Below are 20583 nucleotides of genomic sequence, written 5' to 3'. Positions count from 1 at the left end.
GTACCGTTCTCTAATAATTTTTCTCAACCTGCTTGGCTATCTCTTCTTTGTGTACAGGGGGAAATCGATATTGTTTGACAGATACAGGGATTTCATCCACAGTTGGAATAGAATGAGTTATTTCAGTGGTAGCCGATAGAGGATCACCGGGTAAATGAAAGAGATATGGAAATTCTCTAATTATAGCGTAAACATGTTCTTTCTCAATTGAATTTAAATGATCAAGTCGAAGACTATCACAGATTCTTGCGAATCTGTCTTGATCATTTACTTGTTCACCAGGTTCATCTGAATCATCGAAGAAGTCTTCAGATTCTTCACCATGATCAAAAGGAATTAATTCCTGAGGAGGAATGTCTAAGTCAACATCTTCTTCATAGGCATTAATAGCAATTACATAACAGGTATTGTTACGATTGGTTACTATACAATTTCCGATGAAAATATTTTCATGTGTTTCAATACGAGGTAAAAATCCAGTTTTTAAACTAGAGGGTATAAGATTAATTGGTATCACAGTGCGAGTTCGAGCTTTTAATGATGTAAATACTGAAGGTTCAGGTTCAATTTCGGATGATTGGATTGAATTTTCAAATGGAATAGGCATAATTGGTTCTGAACTAGCAACTATGGTTTTATGATGAAAAGATATTTCTACCTTTTCTTTCTCTAAGAAATCAATGCCGATTATACCTTCTGTCTGAGTAGGTAAGGGGTCATTGAGAACATGAAATTTCTCGGGCCTATCAAAGAATGTTATCTCAGTGGTTCCTAGCGTGTTAATTTTATTGAGGGTGATTCCTTTAAGATAAACAGAATCACTAGTATTGATTATTGTACGAGGGGCTAAAGCATCTTTATGAATAATATTTATGTCGGCTCCGGTGTCGACTAAAAAGCGAGCACTACCATATAATATTTCAGGAGCATTTAAAGTAACGACCGGCCCTCTTCCACCTTGGTTCCTTGTCCACATTACATTTGTTCGATTGTTAAAAATCTGACCATTGATGGACGCTTTTCCGTTTGATTCGTCAAGGCGTCCTTCTGGCAAATCGGATCGGAGTTTAAATGATCCTTATTAGGTACCGGCGATTGAGAATTACCGTTGTTTCTATTACTATTATTGTAATTGTTATCGTAGCCGTTATTAGGTCTATTGTAATTATTAGTAGGATTATAGTTAGGGTTATAGGTTGGGTAACTATTATAATTAGGCGGATTGTTGTTTTGACCGTTGAAGAATGGTTGATACGGAAAATTATAATTTACAGGGGGTGAATACATTTCCCGTGGAGGATACTGATAAGGTATTGAAGGTAGATAAGGCATATGTGGGAAATATCCAGGCATTGTAAAATAGGGAACTGGTTGACGAGGGGATATACTCCTGGACCGTAAGGGTGAGCCAATGCGTCGTTCATAATTGGGGGAGGAGCTACGTATTGGTGACTTGTTACGAGGGGATGATGGTCTATACCCATCATCTCGGAAAAATCGAAATGGGATTGCATCTCGCCGATCTTCGTCTTCAAAATTAACCATACGTGTCTTACGGGATAAATCTGTATTATTGGGTTGAATTGCTGCATAGGCTAAGTAATTTGAATTTCGGTGAGAACTCCCTTTTAAATCTTCTTCAAGACGTAAAGCAATTTTATATGCATCATCAAGGGTTGCAGGATTTTGAACGCTAACACCATAAATTAAGTCGTCTGGTAACCCGCGTTTAAAAGATTCCAAGGCTAGTCCGTTTAACATTTTCTTCATACCCGATAATTCGTTTTCATTATTAAAACTTTCACGTAATGATGCCATTGCACTTGTGCATATTCGTTTAATACGCGTATAATAGCTAAGTAATGATTCATTTTGTTTTAATCTAACTGCCTGAATATCTGCGCAATATTGAGGATACGATTTCTTTTTAGAAAAATATTCTTTTAATGCGTCTTTTAAATTTTCTATTGTTACTATTTCTTTATCTTCTAATGCATCTCGTGCGGTATCTTTTAATTTTGTACGAACTTTAGTAATAAAAGCAGGTTTCTGTTCCTCAGTAACTAATTGTAATGCTTGTTCTACATCCTGCAAAAATGAACGTAATGGCATGTTTTGCCCGTCAAAATTGGGGACCATTGCTAATGCTTGTGTCATGGTAAGATTCTCTCCTAATGAGGTCATGGTTCGATCAGTAATCTCGAAATGACGAGACATTTCCTGAATTGCTTGCTCCATGTTTAGATTTTTAATATTCGATTATTTTTTTTTTTTTTTAAAACTTATTGTTTATCTGATTTTAACATGCGTTCTATTACAAGATAGAGTTCCTTAATATTGATTCGTAATAAAATAACGGATGCGAGCAAATCACGGAATTGTTCCTGATTATCCCTAATAGGTTGATTCAATTGCAAGGTTAAATTTCTGGTTTTGTCTGAATTAATGTCACTACTAGTACTTGAAACCTGATTATTAGAGTTTTTAGTTTCTGGAATATTCTTAACTCTTTTTGTTTGAGATCTTAAATAATATTGCTTTCCCGATTGTTTACGTTTCATTATGTGTAAAATGTGTTTTTATAAAATATTTTTGACTTAAAAATATTCAATTAATAATGTTTAATAAATATCTCTTTTATTTATTCTCGTTGAAACAACCAAAATAATTTAAATCGAATAATTCTATATAATCAAAATATTCAAATTTTATCAGTGGCTCTAATTCGTCTTCATGAAGTTCTAATAAGGAATCTATAAATTGAGATATAAAATCTGATGTGATATCTGGCCTTTCTTCTATTGGTGGATATATTAATTCTACTTTATTACTAATTTCTCCTGTACTTGTACTGCTTGATGATGATGATGGTGTGTTATCGATTTTTATAGTTGTATTGTTAGTTTGAGTATCTGTCTGTGTAGAGTCGCTATGTGATTCAATCTCCTTAGTAGAAGGATACAGTGTTTGACGCAATCGTTTGCTAAACAATATCTTTGATTTAGCTCTACGACCACGGATTTTCCTTATTTAAAAAAAAACATTAGAGAAAATCAATTTAAGTTCCAAATTTTTCCACTGAATGATTTAGGCACAGTGTAGGTTAATCATTCAACTAATCCAAACAATACAGGGAGCGCAACGCAACCTTTTAGGCGCCGTCGCAACTTTATTTTGCTTAGATTTTTAAATTTGGAAGAAATTGATTTCTTGAAATAAGTGCTAAATTTGAATCTAGTGTGTGATTATTTCGTTGAACGATTTAGGCTCTAAAAAGGTTAATCGTTCAACTAGTTAAACGAAATAGGGAGCGCAACGCAACTATAAAGCGCCGTCGCAGCTGTTTTTCGTTTAACTTACTAATCATTCATTATGTAAGTGTAAATTTTTTTTTTTTTTTCGTTGAACGATTTAGGCTCTAAACAGGTTAATCGTTCAACTAGTTAAACGAAATAGGGAGCGCAACGCAACTATAAAGCGCAGTCGCAACTATTTTTCGTTTAACTTACTAATCATCTATTAAATCCTCATCAAGAATCCAAAACGTTATTGCTATTTTGGACACCCAATGTACTCGACAGATCAACCAAAAATATTTTGTTTGATGGTCAATTGACAGATTTAACAGATAATGCAAGAAAGTGATGTAATACTCAATGTGTGGGCTTTGATTATATTTTGTTTATTTGATGTAAAATAATTTATTCTCAAAAACCGGCTGTTGTAATAGTGTTATGTAATAAGTGTTATGAAAATTGAGTTTAATTAAGAATAGATGACTTTACACAGAAAGAAACTCTTTCACCAGTGAATCCCACCGCTGTCACCAAATTTTCTACTGTCACGATCGAATAGGTCGAGACAGCGGAGTTTTGTTAAAATGATAATTATTAAAGGTTTACTTAGATAAAGAGTTTATATTTCTGATTACCGGATGATTCTACACTTTCAAGTCTGTTTTTATCTCAAATTCCTAAGCTATGAAATAATTAATTGATCGTGTCTTTTCCGGTTGAATAATTGTTCTTTATCTATCCCGATGATATCGAGCGGCTTATATCATAGGGGAACCCTAGTTGCGACCCCGTGGCTAAGGTCAAGGGTAGTTAATGAACTGAAGGAAAACAGGAGGCAGGTGGGTTTGGTGAATTATAGGTACTCGTGAATACCTCGTTTCTTACTGTAAGTTGGAAATCAGGTCTTATGAATGAGAAGAAAGAAAATGATTGGTTTCACACTTCAAATATATTCAATTTGTACTTACAAATTGTTTAAATAGATGATACAAATTTAAGGACAATTGATAAATGCTGTTGAATATAATCTTCAATAACTCTGGATAATGCACAAATATGATTATAATTATTAATACACTTAACAAACTAAACTTTGCACAACGTTTCATAGGAGCTCCTTAATTTGAGTCTTTATAAATATATTGGTTTGGGTATTGAAACCCTAAATTATAATTTTAATTGTAAAAGCACCAGCTCTCAGAGCACCTAAGCCTCTTTAACGAGAGTAAGCAACTTTCAAAGAAAAGATTAGGTTGGCCAGCAAGTAGTTGTACTCGTCTAAATTTCTATGTTAGATTCTTGGTAGAATTTAACTTGAAATTTAGAACTGACGAGTGCGAGAGCCTTCGACAGTCTGAGCACTGGTGAACATCTTCAAGGGGTTTTTATACGATTCCCGCGACATTGTGGTTCCATAAGGGTATTGATTGTTACCGGTTACTACGTGTTAAGATACAGAAGTCAGAAGTGATATATGACCACTTATATTACGTGACTAAAGAATCTGTTGGTTTCACTTGATAAACGATGGAGCCTGCTCTTATTGACACTACTATTAACTGTTATCGTTCCAATTATCAAAGTGGAGATTGAATTATATTTTGTGGTTAAATCGTAATACAATAAATAAAAGGAAAGCAGCCCCCGTCATTTATCTCACATAAAAGAAGAGGGTAGTGGCATAAACTTCGTTCGTCACATTATCTATGATGATCAGGCCTTACTCCATGTTAACTCATAATGAAAACATCAGTATTGCTCTGTAAAAAGTACAGAGTGGCACAATAATCTCTATTTCAAGTTGAACGACAATTTTTGAAAAATTTTCACTGATACTCAATGTTTTTAGTGATAAAGCATTCCATTCAGCGGACTTACGATAGTGTATTGTAATTTTCGATTCACTAACATCTTGCATTGAGGTCAGCTAGTTGATACACATCACTCAATGTTTTGTTTTATCGCATCCATTGGGTCTTGATGGCACACTGGTCAGTATAGCCTCGACTCTGCCTTGTCACCTGAAAAAATTTTAATTACATTAATCAAATATTTTATTTTCAATACCTATTGCCATTTCTTTATTATATAATCTCGGTTATTACCATTTTAGCTATATTATATATAAAAATTTTAACATTTTAATTGATTATGCTCATTAATTCTTCTGAACACTAATTAAATTCCGAAACTTACAATATTAACGTGACTCACCATTTGACAGATTATGAAAATCTTAGTAATTTTTTGTTGTTGTTGTTGTTGTATTCTTCTTCAACCAAATTATCTATATTCGTAGGCAAGAAACGCACCCGTTCCAGTGAACAAATTCTTTACCTTCTTTTGAAATATCTAACTGACGCTGCTAAATTCTATGTTCGTCTATTTTAAGTCCATGAACAATGTAACACGACTGCATAATGTCCTCAAATTCACATTCAATCTGGAGAAATAAATTTTTCAGTATAAACTCTCAGATATATAAAAACATAATTATGGTATCAACCTTAAATTTACCGATTCTTTAATCATTGCAATTCGATTTAGATTATACCCATTTAACTAAATTATTCATGACTATTATACAAATTTCAAATAAGACTGAAGAAAAAGTGTAAATTTAAAGCATCCTTTCAACAGTATTATATCAATCAAATTACTGTGTTGCTTGAAACTTGATAAGAGTTCTGTTTATAGAGATGAAAATTCTGTTCAACCTGTTGCTTTACGGAAAATAACAATCAATTTTTAGTTTTAAAAAAAAAAAAGTTGAATAAAAATTGCCTTACTTGTTGTATGATAACTGATTTTTTTATCAATCGTTCTCAATATCTGGTCTCAACCATACTGTCTCTTCTTGAGATGACTCTATAAAAGATTTATTTATTTATTGCAAGACTCACCAACAAATATTTGTTTCAGAAAGTTGGCTTTGCAATCTTCTACTTCTTACAATGAATATTTTTGATATTCTGTTCTAATTACATGATGTCTTCATTAATTTCTCTTCGCTTTACGATGAAGTGGTACATATCGAAGTGCTTTGTGAATAATAATTTCATTCCTCGGAATTTTTTGATACTCCTCCAGCTGTAAATTTCAAGTCTGTGATAACTATCTTTTTTTGCCTGCAACAAATTTTACTGTTAGTCAAATATGCTTCTTTACAAATTTCGTAAAAAATATATTTATATGTGTAAATACATTTAACAATGGATATTTTTTATCTTTTATATTTTCTTCGAAGCACATTGCACGGATAATATAAAAATGTTTAATCCTTTTTCAACGCTTATTTTATAATTTTTAGAACTTGAAAGTTACTGGATCACCTGCGATGGGATTCTTCATTTGTTTCCAAAAATTATTTTAGCAGTAAAATTAAATACTTTTTGTGAATGTAAGAAAAAAACGAGTTATCCGTGTAAATAAATTTGATTATAAACTTGTCTATTTTTTTTGGTTTATTTAGTAATAATACTTTGAACGTTTTTCGTGACGATTATTTAATCACAGCTTCGATTTGTGGAACTGTGACTTGAGATTCAAGATGTCCTTGGGCTCAGCTAAAGCACGCACGCAGCCACTCATCGAGAGAGGTGCCCGCGAAATGTAATTGCTATTAAGTTCTACTAGGTTATACTGTTTATTTAAGTATCAATCGTTAACTTGAATAAACCAGGTCTATTTATTATCTGCACTGAATTTGTTTTTTAATAGTTGACGATATTATTTACAGAGCTGTTTTAGATGTTGATTATTCACAATATTAATACATAACTCTATTTTTTGTTCACTATTTGCTAAAAGTCATAAATAATCTTTGACGGCTAATAATTATTTTCTATGAGAATCACGTCTCTCTCCACATCTACTGTCAATATATTACTAAGTCATTATGTTTGCAGAATTTCAGGACTAGATTAATGATTTGTGATATTACATTGACAATAACATTTATGAAAATTTTTCAGTGCTAATAAATATTTCCTTGGAGATCAGGCCGAACTCCATGGTAACTTGCATTAATAATACAAAATTGGCTTAAACGATCTCTACTTCTAAATTCACATCTAAACTTTTTTTAAATTATGTACAGACAATTATTTTTATCTATGACGATCAGAGCTTATTATATGTCGACTTATGATCAAAACATGAATATTGCTCTGTGAAATTTACAGAGTTGGCTTGATGATCTCTATTATTAAGTTTCTATTTACACTTTAAAATTAATTACAGGTAATAATTATTACTTGTCACGTTTAGGCTTTACTCCATGTAAATATAATTAAAACAAGAGTATTGTTCTGTATAAATTACAGAGTTGGCTTTATAATCTCTATTACTGAATTTATATTATAACTTTTTAAAATTATTCACAGCTAATGATTATTATCTATGACGATCCGGCCTTACTTCATGAAAATATAATCACAACATGAGTATAACTCTGTAAACAGTGCAGAGTTGGCTTTATGATCTCTATTACTAAATTAATACATCTATACGATCAGGCCTTACTTCACAAAAATATAATCACAACATGAGTATAACTCTGTGAAAAGTGCAGAGTTGGCTTTATGATCTCTCTTTTTGATTACATAATTATTTTTCAAAAATTTTTATTCACTAATACTTAACGTCGCTTATGATATAGTATTCCATACAGCAAACCTATGATTTCGTATTTTAATTTCCAAGCTTGCACAACGTCTTGATGGCAAACTGCCCGAGAAAAAATGAATTTGCCTAATCATATATATTTATATATGATTATTAGGGCCGAGAATTTAGTTTTTTTAAAAGAGAGAGACAGAAAATAGGTGTAGCCAAGCGTTCTGATTGGTCATAATAAATTAATTGTTTTTTGTTTTTCGCAATCAAGTGAAGACAGCAGCTTGAAGAAAAAATAAAAATTAGATTGCTAATCCAACATGAAAATATGAAAAATATGTCAAAAAAAAACAGGTTGGTTTTCAGATGTAAAGGTGCTTGTAAACAAATACAAGTCTGTACTGCTCAGATAAATAAAGAAGAGAATTTGAAGCACAGTGTTGGGACTAAAATGTTTGATAAAATTAATTTAAAGTGAACAGTGACAAGCTGGCAATTTTGCTGAAGATCGCGTAAAGGAATTGCTCCCGGTCTCACTGGTAATTTTGCTGGAGATTGCACTGACGTTCTTTTTAAAGGTCTCGCTAGAACTCTTGCTGACAGTCTCGCTGGAGATCACGCTGACGGTTATTCTAGAGGTCTCGCTGACGGTCTCACTGGAGGTCGTTTTGCTGGAGGTTGTGCTAATGGTATTGCTGCCGGTCTCGCTTGGTGATTTTGCTGGCGATCGCGCTGACGGTCTTTCTGGAGATCACGCTGACGATCTTGCTGGAGATCGCGCTGACGATCTCGCTGGAGATCACACTGACGATCTTTATGGAGGTCTCGCTGGTGATTTCCAGCGAGACTACCAGAAAGATCGTCAGCGTGATTCCAGCAAGATCGTCAGCGTTATCTCCAACGAGACTTCCAGAAAGACAGTCAGCGTGATCACCACCGAGACCTCTAGAAAGATCGTCAGCGTGATCTCCAGCGAGATGGTGAGCGTGATTTCCAGCGAGACTCCCAAAAAAACCGTCAGCGTGGTCACCAGCGAGACCTTCAGAAAAACCGTCAGCGTGATCTCCAGCGAGACCTCCAGAAAGATTGTCAGCGTGATCTCCAGCGATACCATCGCCGTGATCGCTAACAAAATTATCAGCGTGACCGGCAGCGTGATCTTCAGAAAGATCGTCAGCGTAATCACCAGCGTGACCTCCAGAAAGATCGTCAGCGTGATCTCCAGCGAGGCCATCAGCGAGACCGTCAGCAAGAGTTTTAGCGAGACCTTTAGAAAGACCGTTGGCGTGATCTCCATCGAGACCTCCAGAAAGACCGTCAGTGTGATCTCCAGAAAGACTGTCAGTGTGATCTCCAGAAAGACCGTCAGCGTGATCTCCAGCGAGACCGTCAGCGTGATCTCCAGCGATACCATCACCGTGATCACCATCAAAACTACCAGCGAAACTCCTAGCAATACCATCAGCTCGATCTCCAGCAAGATCTTTAGCGATACCGTCAGCGAGACCTCTAAAATGACCGTCAGCGTGATTTCCAGCAAGACCATCGGCAAGAGTTCTAGCGAGACCTCCAGTGAGGCCTTCAAAAAGACCGTCAGTGCGATCCCCAGCAAAATTACCAGTAAGGCCGGGACCAATTCTTTTACGCGATCTTGAGCTAAATCGCCAGCTTGTTTACTGTTCTCTTTAAATTAATTTCATTAAACGTGGTCACCAGCGAGACCTTTAGAAAAACCGTCAGCGTGATCTCCAGCGAGACCTCCAGAAAGATTGTCAGCGTGATCTCCAGCGAGACCGTCAGCGTGATCTCCAGCGTGACCGTCAGCGCGATCGCCAGCAAAATCACCAAGCGAGACCGGCAGCAATACCATTAGCACAACCTCCAGCAAAACGACCTCCAGTGAGACCGTCAGCGAGACCTCTAGAATAACCGTCAGCGTGATCTCCAGCGAGACTGTCAGCAAGAATTATAGCGAGACCTTTAAAAAGAACGTCAGTGCGATCTCCAGCAAAATTACCAGTGAGACCGGGAGCAATTCCTTTACGCGATCTTCAGCGAAATTGCCAGCTTGTCACTGTTCACTTTAAATTAATTTTATCAAACATTTTAGTCCCAACACTGTGCTTCAAATTCTCTTCTTTATTTATCTGAGCAGTACAGACTTGTATTTTTTTACAAGCACCTTTACATCTGAAAACCAACCTGTTTTTTTTTGACATATTTTTCATATTTTCATGTTGGATTAGCAATCTAATTTTTATTTTTTCTTCAAGCTGCTGTCTTCACTTGATTGCGAAAAACAAAAAACAATTAATTTATTATGACCAATCAGAACGCTTGGCTACACCTATCTTCTGTCTCTTTCTTTTAAAAAAACTAAATTCTCGGCCCTAATGATTATATATTGAATATATAGAACTATATATAATTATATATGATTATATCTAAATTTTCATATAAAATATATATAATCATATATAGACTAATATATTGTATGTATATTTTATATAAGTCTGTATATGATCAGATCTGAGTTATCTAGGTCTATAAAAAGTGTCCAGAAATAACGGACGCCATTGAAGCGTCTAATAAACAAAATAATTCTGAGACGAAAAGTTCTTAGCTATTTTTTAATCAGACGCATAAATAATTAATTATTAATTAAAATAACGTCCTTTTATGCGTCAGAGAGAGAGCACTAGTGTCCATTCAAGTGCGTTCCAAACGAAGTCGCTTGCACGTGTGAATGGGTAAGTAAATATGTGTGACTACGTTAGCTATAGAAGCTAGTTAGTAATACGGTTAGTTGTTTCTTTGTTTGGCACATACTTTACTGGACACTGGCGCTTTCTTTCTAACAAAAAAAGAGACGTTATTTTTAATTAATAATTAATTATCTATGCGGTTAATTAAAAAATGGCTAAGGACTATTCGTCTCAAAATTATTTTTTTCATCAGATATTACAATGGCGTCCGTGACTTTTGGAACACCCTATATATAATTATATATAATCTATATATAATTAGATCAAATTAGACCTGAGTTACCTAGGTCTATATATGATTATATATAAATCTATATATAATTAGATCTGATATATAAGTAGATCTGAGTTATCTAGCGCTATATATAATTATATATAAATCTATACATGTTTAGATCTGATTAGACCTGAGTTATCTAGGGCTATATATAATTATATATGTCGTAGACAGATCGTGAAATTAGACAGTTCGTAAACTGTCTAAGCATTTCTAGACAGTTCATGAACTGCAGCCAGATCGTGTGATGATCGATCAGTGACACAAAGTGACTAAAATTTTTAGAAAGTTCATGAAATGCAATTAGGCCTTAGACAGATCGTGTAATGTTCCAAAATTATATGATATGTCTATATTTTTTAGACAGTTCATGAAATGTCTAAGAGCTGTTTTGCCAATCGTGAAATATTCCAAAAATCTTGTTCCAGCTGGCTCTCAGTTTTTTGAACGTGATGACATAATCTTGGAAAAACTTCTTTCTCTTAGAAAAGCAGTGAAAAACTTCAGTGGAGGGCAAGGATTTTTTCAATGCTCATGCAGAGCTTCTGACGTGCAATGTACTACAAAAAGGTGCACATGCAAAAAAGCTAACGTTTTGTCTAATAGTGGATGTCACTCAAGTTTACCATGTGTAAATAAATAAAAAATAAAATTTTTTTCTCTAATTAAATAACATTGGCTGCTACAACTAATATCTTGTAACGTTTCTAATTTGAAACCCTTGCTGGATTGGACAATTGTTTGACCTTTTGACCACTCACAAGGCAGAATTTAGGTGACTTGAACAGCAATTGGGGCCAAAGAGGATATATGATATTTCAGAAAGAGAGAACGACTTATGAGCGCTCGTCTCCAGTCGAAATGAATAGCTGATGATGAATTTTTATCACCAACGAAGCCGTAATATTTAAAAAAAAAATAATTTTATCGATTAATTTTGACGAGAACGTTACAATCTTATCTTTTTAATGAATCATATATAATTATAAATGCATTTTGTGATTACTATGAAGCATTCTCTGTTTTCATCTCAGAGTCTGCTACTCCAATGATTAATAATCTTTTAAACTATAGTTTTTTTCTGGATGAAATAATGAAACTGTATTAATTAATTTAACTTATAAAAATCGATACTGTATTCGATTTGCATTAGTTGTAGGTATTTCAAGCTTTTCTCTTCCAGTGAGTCTCGTAGGTAAACAGGTAGCGTGTTAGTCTTTAAAGTGTCAGGTCCCCAGTTCGATCCCCGCTCACGGTAAATTTTGTTTATTTTTATATAAATAATTATATATAATTATATCTAATTATATATGATTACATATAATTAGAATTGGCCAATTTTCAGGTCTAATTATATATATATATATATATATATATATATATATATATATATATATATATATATGTGATTATATATAACTATATATGATTAGGCAAATTCATTTTTTTCCCGGGTGGTCAGTTATAGGCCGAGCTGCGACTATTTTCCTGAAAAGTTTTTAATTACATTAATAGGTTGCTCATTCAGTTTTGTTAACACACATATATACGTTAAAATCAGCCATACTCACAAATTATACATTGTCAATTATGATGTTTTCAATCATTTCCAATACTCGTTTTTAGTTGATTATATATCTTTTTCTGACACTTGTTTGTATTTCCACTTGCTGCTTGAAGTTGAGTCGGGCATCAAGCATCACTCCCAAATATCGGATATAAGGTTGTGATGTGATTTCTTGTTCGCCGACTTTCAGCTTAATGGTCTCTACCACTTTTCTGCTGGTAATAAGTACTGCCTCAGTCTTGTGTTGCGCCAGTTGCAGGTTCACTACGTCCATCCACCGGTTAACGTGCTCAAAAGTGAGATCGAACATATGATTTATCTCGTCAAGGTGTTTGGCAACGATCACTACGGCTACGTCATCTGCATTTGCTATGAGTTTGACGTTTCTTGGCAGAGTTAGTCTTAATAGACCGTCATACATAATGTTCCACAGGAGCGGGCCTAGAACTGAACCTTAGGGTACCCCTCCAGTAATATCATACTCCCTCGGACTGTTCTTCGTGTCATACTTCAGGACCCTGTTTTCAAAGTAGCTTGCTACGATCTTAAGCAGGTATTCTGGTACATTCTTCTCTTGGAGGGCCTGCATGATGCATTTCCTATTGGCGGAGTTGAAGGCGTTTCTGAAGTCTAGTGTCGCCACCAGGCAATACTTCTTCGTTCCACCTTTCCATCTGGTTCCTGCGATTGCTTCCTTGGCCGTATCAACAACCTGTTTGATTGCGTCCAGGGTTGATCGTCCTCTCCGGAATCCATACTGATTGTCTGCCAGGAGTGGGTCGACTACTGCTTCAATTCTCTGGTGAATTATGCGCTCAAATATCTTACCCGCCGTATCTAACATGCAAAGTGGTCGGTAAGATGACGGTTCTTGTGGTGGTTTCTTCCCTTTAGGTAACGGTACCAATCGTTGCTGTTTCCACTTACGAGGAAAAGTCCCCTCCTTGAGGCATGCATTATAAGCGTCGAGGAATAATGTTGGAGCTGCCTTTATGATGGTTTTCAAGGCTATATTAGGGATTCCGTCCAATCCCGGCGCTTTATTATTCCCTACACGGTTACAGGCCTCCAGTAGTTCTTCTTCAGTGACAGGTGGAATGTCGTCCAGTTCGCCTGGCGCCAACTGGTAATCGAAGTTGCGTTGCTGTGGGAACAGTGCAGTGATGATTTTCTGAAGAAGTTGAGGACACGTAGGTGATGGCATTTGTTGTTTTTTCAGGTGGGTCATAACCACCTTATAAGGCCTACCCCACACGTCTTTATCCACCTCGTATATAAGCTCTTTCCAGCATCTTCTTTTGCTCTCTTTGATGGCTTTATTCAGATCACGACGCGCCTTTTTGTACTCTGCGATCAGCTCCACTGAGTTGAGCCGTTGATAGCCGCGCTGGGAGATTCTTCTCTTTCTATGACACTCTTTACGGAGGACGCTGATGTGGTCGTTCCACCAATGCACCGAAGGTCTCGAATTTATGTCACGTTTACGAAGCATACTGGCATCACAAACATGTGTTACTCTTCTCATCAGGTCCTTAGTATGTCGTTCTGCACATCCAGTGTTGATCGGATCACCATCGAGGGCTATTAGCAATGCTGCTGGGTCAAATGATTTCACCTTCCAACCAACGATGTTAGACTGCTTGATTGGTTTCTTGAGGTTCTGGTCGTTTGATATTTCCCAGAATATCGCATGATGGTGGCTGGAAGTGTAGATGTCCAACACTTTCCAGTTGTAGTCACCTCTAGCAAGGCTATTACTGACAAAATTGAGGTCTACAATTGAGCTTGCGTCACCTTTGGTGTAGGTCGGCGTATCACCACTGCTGAGCGAAACTACATCTAGTGTAGTAAAGGCCTCTAGTAGTGCTTTCCCTCGTGCATTGGTATGTTTGCTGCCCCAGTCAACTGCCCAGGAGTTGAAGTCCCCGGCTATCGCTACTGGATGGTATTGCTTCGCATCTTCAGTTAGTCGATCCAAGAAATCAGTGAAGTCAACAATGGAGAAGCTAGGTGGTGCGTAGCAGCTATAGAAGCGGATGCCCTCTACTGATACTGCTACAAAGCCGGCATTGCTGTTGTCGACTGCATTTTGGAAAGGGAGCTTGCCACATGACCAGATGACAGCTTTGGATGTGCTATCAGCTTCCCAGGGTTGGGTACTCAGGTGTTTATATGGCTCTGCTATTAGTACCAAGTCAAGCTCTAATTCTCGCACGGATTGCATGAGCAGGTCATGCGCTGGTTCAAAATCGTTGAGATTGAGCTGTAGTATCCTCATGGTTATTTGTTCGTCAACTTCTGGAGCGCCTCCTGAAATACCGGGCACCTGTGGATGCCGGCATGGTGAGCCACGTCCTTTGCTCCTTGCTGCTCAGCACATATTGCACACTTGGCAGGATTTTTACAGTCAGAGATACGGTGCCCTTCTTGTCCACATCTGATGCAGAGTTTAGACCGGTCTACTTGGCTTTTACATTGGGACCCAACATGTCTGAAGTGCCAGCATTTAAAGCATTGGACTGGTCTTCTAGTTGCTATTATTCGGCAATTGACCCAGCCAATCCTTATTTTGCCGCTTCGTTCCAGTGGCCGTTGTGCTCCAGCTGCTGGTAGTGTCACTGTAGCCGTTTGCGTACCTCTGTAGGCCTTACGGATCTTGATAGCCTCTAGTGGTATTTTGCAAGTTTCTCCGGTTTCCGTTTTCAGGGCAGTCTGAATGTGCTCCTTCGTCGTGTCATCATCAATGTCTCGGATCTCGATGGTCTCCTGCGGTCCTTTGCAGATTACTTTGGCCTCCACCTTTAGGATGTCCGCGATCGTCTTTTGCAGACCTTGGCCTTTGTCAGTGCTCTTCCTCGAAATCGTAATCAACAAGTCCCCTTCTGGTCTTGTTGATCTTATTTACAATTGAACGAACCTGCTCATCTGGGACGTCCTGCTTTATACGACGCAGAATCTCGGCATACTTTGTTTTCTCGGCCGGGCGGATGATCAGTGCGTCGGGTCTGATCCATTTGCGTGGTTTTTTCCGCTTAGGCTCTGGCCTGGGCTCCTTCGGCGGCTGTTTTGAGAGTTGCTCTCTAGCTAGCCTTCTCTTCTTCTTCTTAGACTGTACTTTTTCCTAGTCAGTGGTCTTCTTGGGTTCGTCGCCCTGCCCTGCCAATCGTTGGGGAGGGCTTTTTTTCAAGTCCTTCATCTTTGTGACTTTGTCGGTTGGCTCTGGCTCTGAATCTCGGTCCTTTCTCTTTCCAGACCTTGTGTCAGTTTCACCTTTGTCCTCAGCAGCAGATTCACCGTCAACGATGTATGTATGTATGTATGTATGTATGTATGTATGTATGTATGTATGTATGTATGTATGTATGTATGTATGTATGTATGTATGTATGTATGTATGTATGTATGTATGTATGTATGTATGTATGTATGTATGTATGTATGTATGTATGTATGTATGTATGTATGTATGTATGTATGTATGTATGTATGTATGTATGTATGTATGTATGTATGTTTTGTAGGGGAATCCTTTTACGGATTCTAGGCATAGCTGTTTGGCCTGGATATGTGGCGACTCGACGCAGCGTCATACTAACTCGACACTAACGCCCCTACCCACTAAACCCTAAACCCCTTTTCCTTCTTTCCTCTAATCCCTCATGGAAACCGCCGTCAGGCATTACTTCGTGAAGGGAGGATCTAGCTACTGCTCTTCCTCCTGGTGGCTAAGGTGTTAACTATCTTCCTTCTATCTTCTGCTATTTGCTCTTTTTCTTTCGGTGGAACGCAAGTCTTTAAGGACTTCTGTTGCAAACGTGTTGGTAGCGTTCCAGGCAGCTTCTGATGACAACATTGCTTCTACTAGTGAATCTGGTAGCATTCTCTGGTTCAGGATCCTCTCCAGTTCTTCACGCTGTGGATCGAAACGAGGACATACAAAGAAGACGTGCTCCGCGTCTTCAGCAGCTCCTGGGCAGGACGGGCACTCCGAAGAGTCATCGTGCTTAAAGCGGTGTAGATACTCTCGAAAACACCCATGTCCCGACAACATCTGCGTAAGATAGTAATTGACCTCACCGTGATTCCGGTTAAGCCAAATGTCGACCCGAGGTATGAGACGGTGCGTCCACCTACCCTTCTCTGCAGCATCCCATTGTAGTTGCCATCGGCCTATGCTCTTCTGCCGTTCTTCAATTCTATGTTCTTCCGGGCTCAGTGCAGTTGACCTTTTTCGTTGGTAAAGGGCCCGTCTTTCCTCTGCTAGAACTCTAAGAGGTAGGGTTCCAGCAATGACGCACACTGCTTCTTCTGATATAGTGCGGAAGGCACTAGCTACTCGTAGGGCACTCAGTCGGTATATTGGTCCAGCTTTTCTCCATGATTCTTGGGTTTCCAGTGCATCAGCCCAAATGGATATTCCGTAAGTGAGCACTGATGTGACTACTGATGACAATAGTAGCCTCCTGCTCTGCATTGGGCCTCCGATGTTAGGCATCAGCCGTGCGAGACTAGCCCTCACTACTGACGCTTTGGCACTGACATGTTCCACCTGCTGTTTGAAGTTGAGTCGTGCATCCAGCATCATTCCCAGATAACGGATAAATGGTTGTGATGTGATTTCTCGGTCACCGACATTGATCTTAATTGTTTCAACTTCTTTTCGGCTGGTAATAAGCACTGCTTCGGTCTTCTGCTTGGCCAGTTGTAGGTTCACTGTATCCATCCACTGGTTGATCTTCTCAAAAGTGATGTCAAACAGATGTTGAATCTCGTCGAGGTGTTTGGCGACGATCACTGCGGCAACATCATCCGCATACGCTACCAGTTTGACACATCTTGGAAGCTTCAGTCTCAGGAGCCCGTCATACATGATATTCCACAGAAGTGGACCAAGAACAGAGCCCTGTGGCACACCACCGGTTATATCATACTCTTTTGGACCATTCTTTGTATCGTATTTCAGCACTCTATCTATAAAATAGCTAATCACTAGTCTGCGAAGATATGTTGGCACGTTCTTCTCGTCGAGAGCTTGCATGATGCAGTCCCAATTAGCGGAATTGAAAGCATTTTTGATGTCCAAAGCAGCCACCAGGCAGTACTTCTTCGTTCCACCCTTCCATCTAGTTCCTGCGATTGCCTCTTTGGCCGTATTAACAACCAGGTTGATCGCGTCCAGGGTTGATCGTCCTTTCCGGAATCCATACAGGTTGTCTGCCAAGAGTGGGTCGACTACTGCATCTATTCGCTGATGGATGATACGCTCAAATATCTTACCCGCCGTATCTAGCATGCAGAGTGGTCGGTAAGATGACGGTTCTTCTGGCGGTTTCTTTCCTTTAGGTAAAAGTACTAACCGTTGCTGTTTCCACTTACGAGGAAAAGTCCCCTCCTTGAGGCATGCGTTGTAAGCGTCTAGAAATAATGTTGGTGCTGCCTTTATGATGGTTTTCAAGGCTATATTAGGGATTCCGTCCAATCCCGGCGCTTTATTATTTCCTACCCGATTACAGGCCTCCAACAATTCTTCTTCAGTGACAGGTGGAATGTCGTCCAGTTCATCTTGCGTTGACTGATAATTGAGACTGTGTTGCTGTGGAAACAGCGCAGTGACGATTTTCTGAAGGAGTTGGCGACACGTAGGTGACGGCATTTGTTGTTTCTTCAGGTGCGTCATGACCACCTTATACGGCCGACCCCACACGTCTTTGTCGACCTCGTATATGAGCTCTTTCCAGCATCTTCTTTTGCTCTCTTTTATGGCCTTATTAAGTTCACGACGAGCTTTTTTGTACTCTGCGATCAGCACTGCAGAGTAAGGTCGTTGATAGCCACGCTGTGATATTCTTCTCTTTCGATGACACTCTTTACGGAGGTTGCTGATATGATCATTCCACCAGTGTACCGCAGGTCTTGAATTTCTAACACGTTTGCGAGGCATACTGGCATCACAAGCTTGTGTTACTCGCATCATCAGAGCCTTAGTATGTTCTTCTGCACATCCAGTCTCTATCGGATCACTATCGAGGGCTATTAGCAATACTTCTGGGTCAAGAGATTTCACCTTCCAACCGACGGTGTTAAATTGCTTGATAGGCCCCCGGAGGTTCTGGTCGTTTGACGTTTCCCAGAGTATCGCATGATGGTCACTGGCAGTGTAGATGTCCAGTACCTTCCAGTAAGTGTTACCTTTAGCAAGGCTGGTACTGACAAAAGTGACGTCTACAATCGAGCTTGCGTCACCTTTGGTGTAGGTCGGCGTGTCACCACTGTTGAGCAAGACTACATCTAGTGTAGAAAGAGCTTCTAGCAGCTCTCTTCCTCGTGCATTAGTCTGCTTACTGCCCCAGTCCACTGCCCAGGCGTTAAAGTCCCCGGCTATCACCACTGGATGATGTTGCTTCGCGTCCTCGGTCAGTCGATCCAAGAAGTCAGTAAACTCAGCAATTGAGAGGCTAGGTGGTGCGTAGCAGCTGTAAAAACGGATGCCATCTACTGATGCTGCTACAAAGCCAGCGCTGCCATTGGTAGTTACACTCTGGAAAGGGAGCTTACCACAAGCCCAGATCACAGCTTTCGTGGTGATATCCGTCTCCCAAGGTTGTCCAGCTAAATGTTTATAGGGCTCCGATAAAAGCACAACGTCGAGCTTTAATTCCCGTACTGTCTGCATAAGCAGGTCATGCGCAGCTTCGCAGTGATTGATGTTAAGCTGCAGTATCCTCATGTTCGTTTATTTGTCAGCTTCTGGAGTGCTTCTTGGAAGACTGGACATCGGCCAGAACCAGACCGGTGAGCAGTGTCCTGAGAGCCAGGTTTTTCCGCACATAACGCACATTTCACTTTATTTTGGCATTGAGCAGCTTGATGACCTGTTTGCCCACATTTGATGCAAAGCCCAGATCGGTCGACTTCGCTTTTACATTGAGCAGTAGTGTGCCCAAAGTGCCAGCACTTATAGCATCGTAATGGTGTCTTAATTGCTCTGACACGGCAATTTACCCAGCCAATCCTTATTTTGCCTGTCTTTCCAAGTATCTTCTGCACTATTGCTGCTGGCAATCGTACCGAAGCAGTTTGAGTACCTCTGTAGGCCGGACGAATTTTAATGACATCTTCAGGTATTTCGTAGTCATTTCCAGCTGCCTCTTGTAAGGCCTTCCGGACATCGTCTTTAGTTGTTTCGTCGTCAATGTCCCGGATTTCAAGCTGTTCCTCTGGGCCTTTACAGATGACTTGCGCTTCTTCTTTAAGGATGCTCTTGATGGTCTTCAGCAAAGCTTGTCCTTTGTCTGCGGTCTTTCTGGAAAGCGTAATGAGCATATTCCCATCATTCGTCTTTTGAACCTTGTCAACGACGTCACGGGTCTGATCTGGTGGGACATCTTTTTTAATCCGACGCAGTATCTCGGCATATTTTGCCTTCTCAACGGGTCAAATAATTAAGGCATCTGGTTTGGTGAATTTTCGCGGTTTTTCCCGCTTAGGCTCCGGCCGAGATTTGTTCTCCGGTTGTTTTGGTAACCGCTCTCTCGCTTGCTCCTTCTTCTCCTTCTTGGATTGGACCTTCTGCCATTCAGTCACCTCTTTTTTCCGGCGTTCTGCACTGCCGTGTTTTTCGGAGGGCTTGGTTTCAGGTCCTTTTTCTTCACAACTTGGCAGATCGTTGGGTCGGGAGAAGATCGATCTTTTCTCTTAGTTGACTTGCTGCTAGTTCTGATTCTGTCTTCCGCGACTGATTCACCGTCACCTTCGGCTCCAGTGTCCATTGCTTCTTCATTGACGATAGTTGCTTGAATGCTTCTCTCCGGTGTAGTGCAAGAAGTGCGTCGTACTGTTAAACACCATTCTTCATCAAGTTTCTTGAATCTCTGGAGGGCATTGGCTACGCTGATCGTCTTGGTCTTAATCTCCTTGTGGATATTGACCTTAGATTGGATGAAGTCATTTAGCTCACTGGTCAGCTTTTCAAGGCGTTCAAACGCTTGCGACCGCTTCATTTCAGCGCTTGCTTCAATCGCTGCTTGTTGGGCATGAGGCCCGTTTTCACTATTGTTGTTT

General features: G+C 39.0%; 1 protein-coding gene and 1 long non-coding RNA gene across 2 annotated transcripts; one reads left to right on the top strand and one right to left on the bottom strand.

Moving 5' to 3' along the window:
- Positions 1–975: 975 nt before the first annotated feature.
- LOC123270095 (probable ubiquitin thioesterase DG1039) lies at positions 976–2238 on the bottom strand. The gene is made up of 2 exons (XM_044736029.1): positions 1975–2238; positions 976–1923 (listed from the first exon to the last, which is right to left on the bottom strand). The coding sequence occupies exons 1-2, from the start codon at positions 2236–2238 to the stop codon at positions 976–978; spliced, it is 1212 nt and encodes a 403-aa protein (XP_044591964.1).
- Positions 2239–4617: 2379 nt separating this feature from the next.
- On the top strand, positions 4618–20355 carry LOC123270275. The gene is made up of 3 exons (XR_006510556.1): positions 4618–4942; positions 14934–14940; positions 20345–20355. It is a non-coding gene; the product is annotated as an uncharacterized LOC123270275 (long non-coding RNA).
- Positions 20356–20583: the final 228 nt, after the last annotated feature.

Source organism: Cotesia glomerata, linkage group LG8 (assembly GCF_020080835.1).
Source record: "Cotesia glomerata isolate CgM1 linkage group LG8, MPM_Cglom_v2.3, whole genome shotgun sequence".
Taxonomy (NCBI): Eukaryota; Metazoa; Arthropoda; class Insecta; order Hymenoptera; family Braconidae; genus Cotesia; species Cotesia glomerata.
This window is presented reverse-complemented; position numbering and strand designations above follow the sequence as displayed.

Excerpts from the sequence above, each read along its gene's own strand:
- LOC123270095 (XM_044736029.1), bottom strand. The coding sequence starts at position 2,238 with ATGGAGCAAGCAATTCAGGAAATGTCTCGTCATTTCGAGATTACTGAT. Across the intron at positions 1,924-1,974 it reads CATTAGAAGATAAAGAAATA|AAATCGTATCCTCAATATTG; the intron begins GTAACAATAGAA and ends TTTTCTAAAAAG.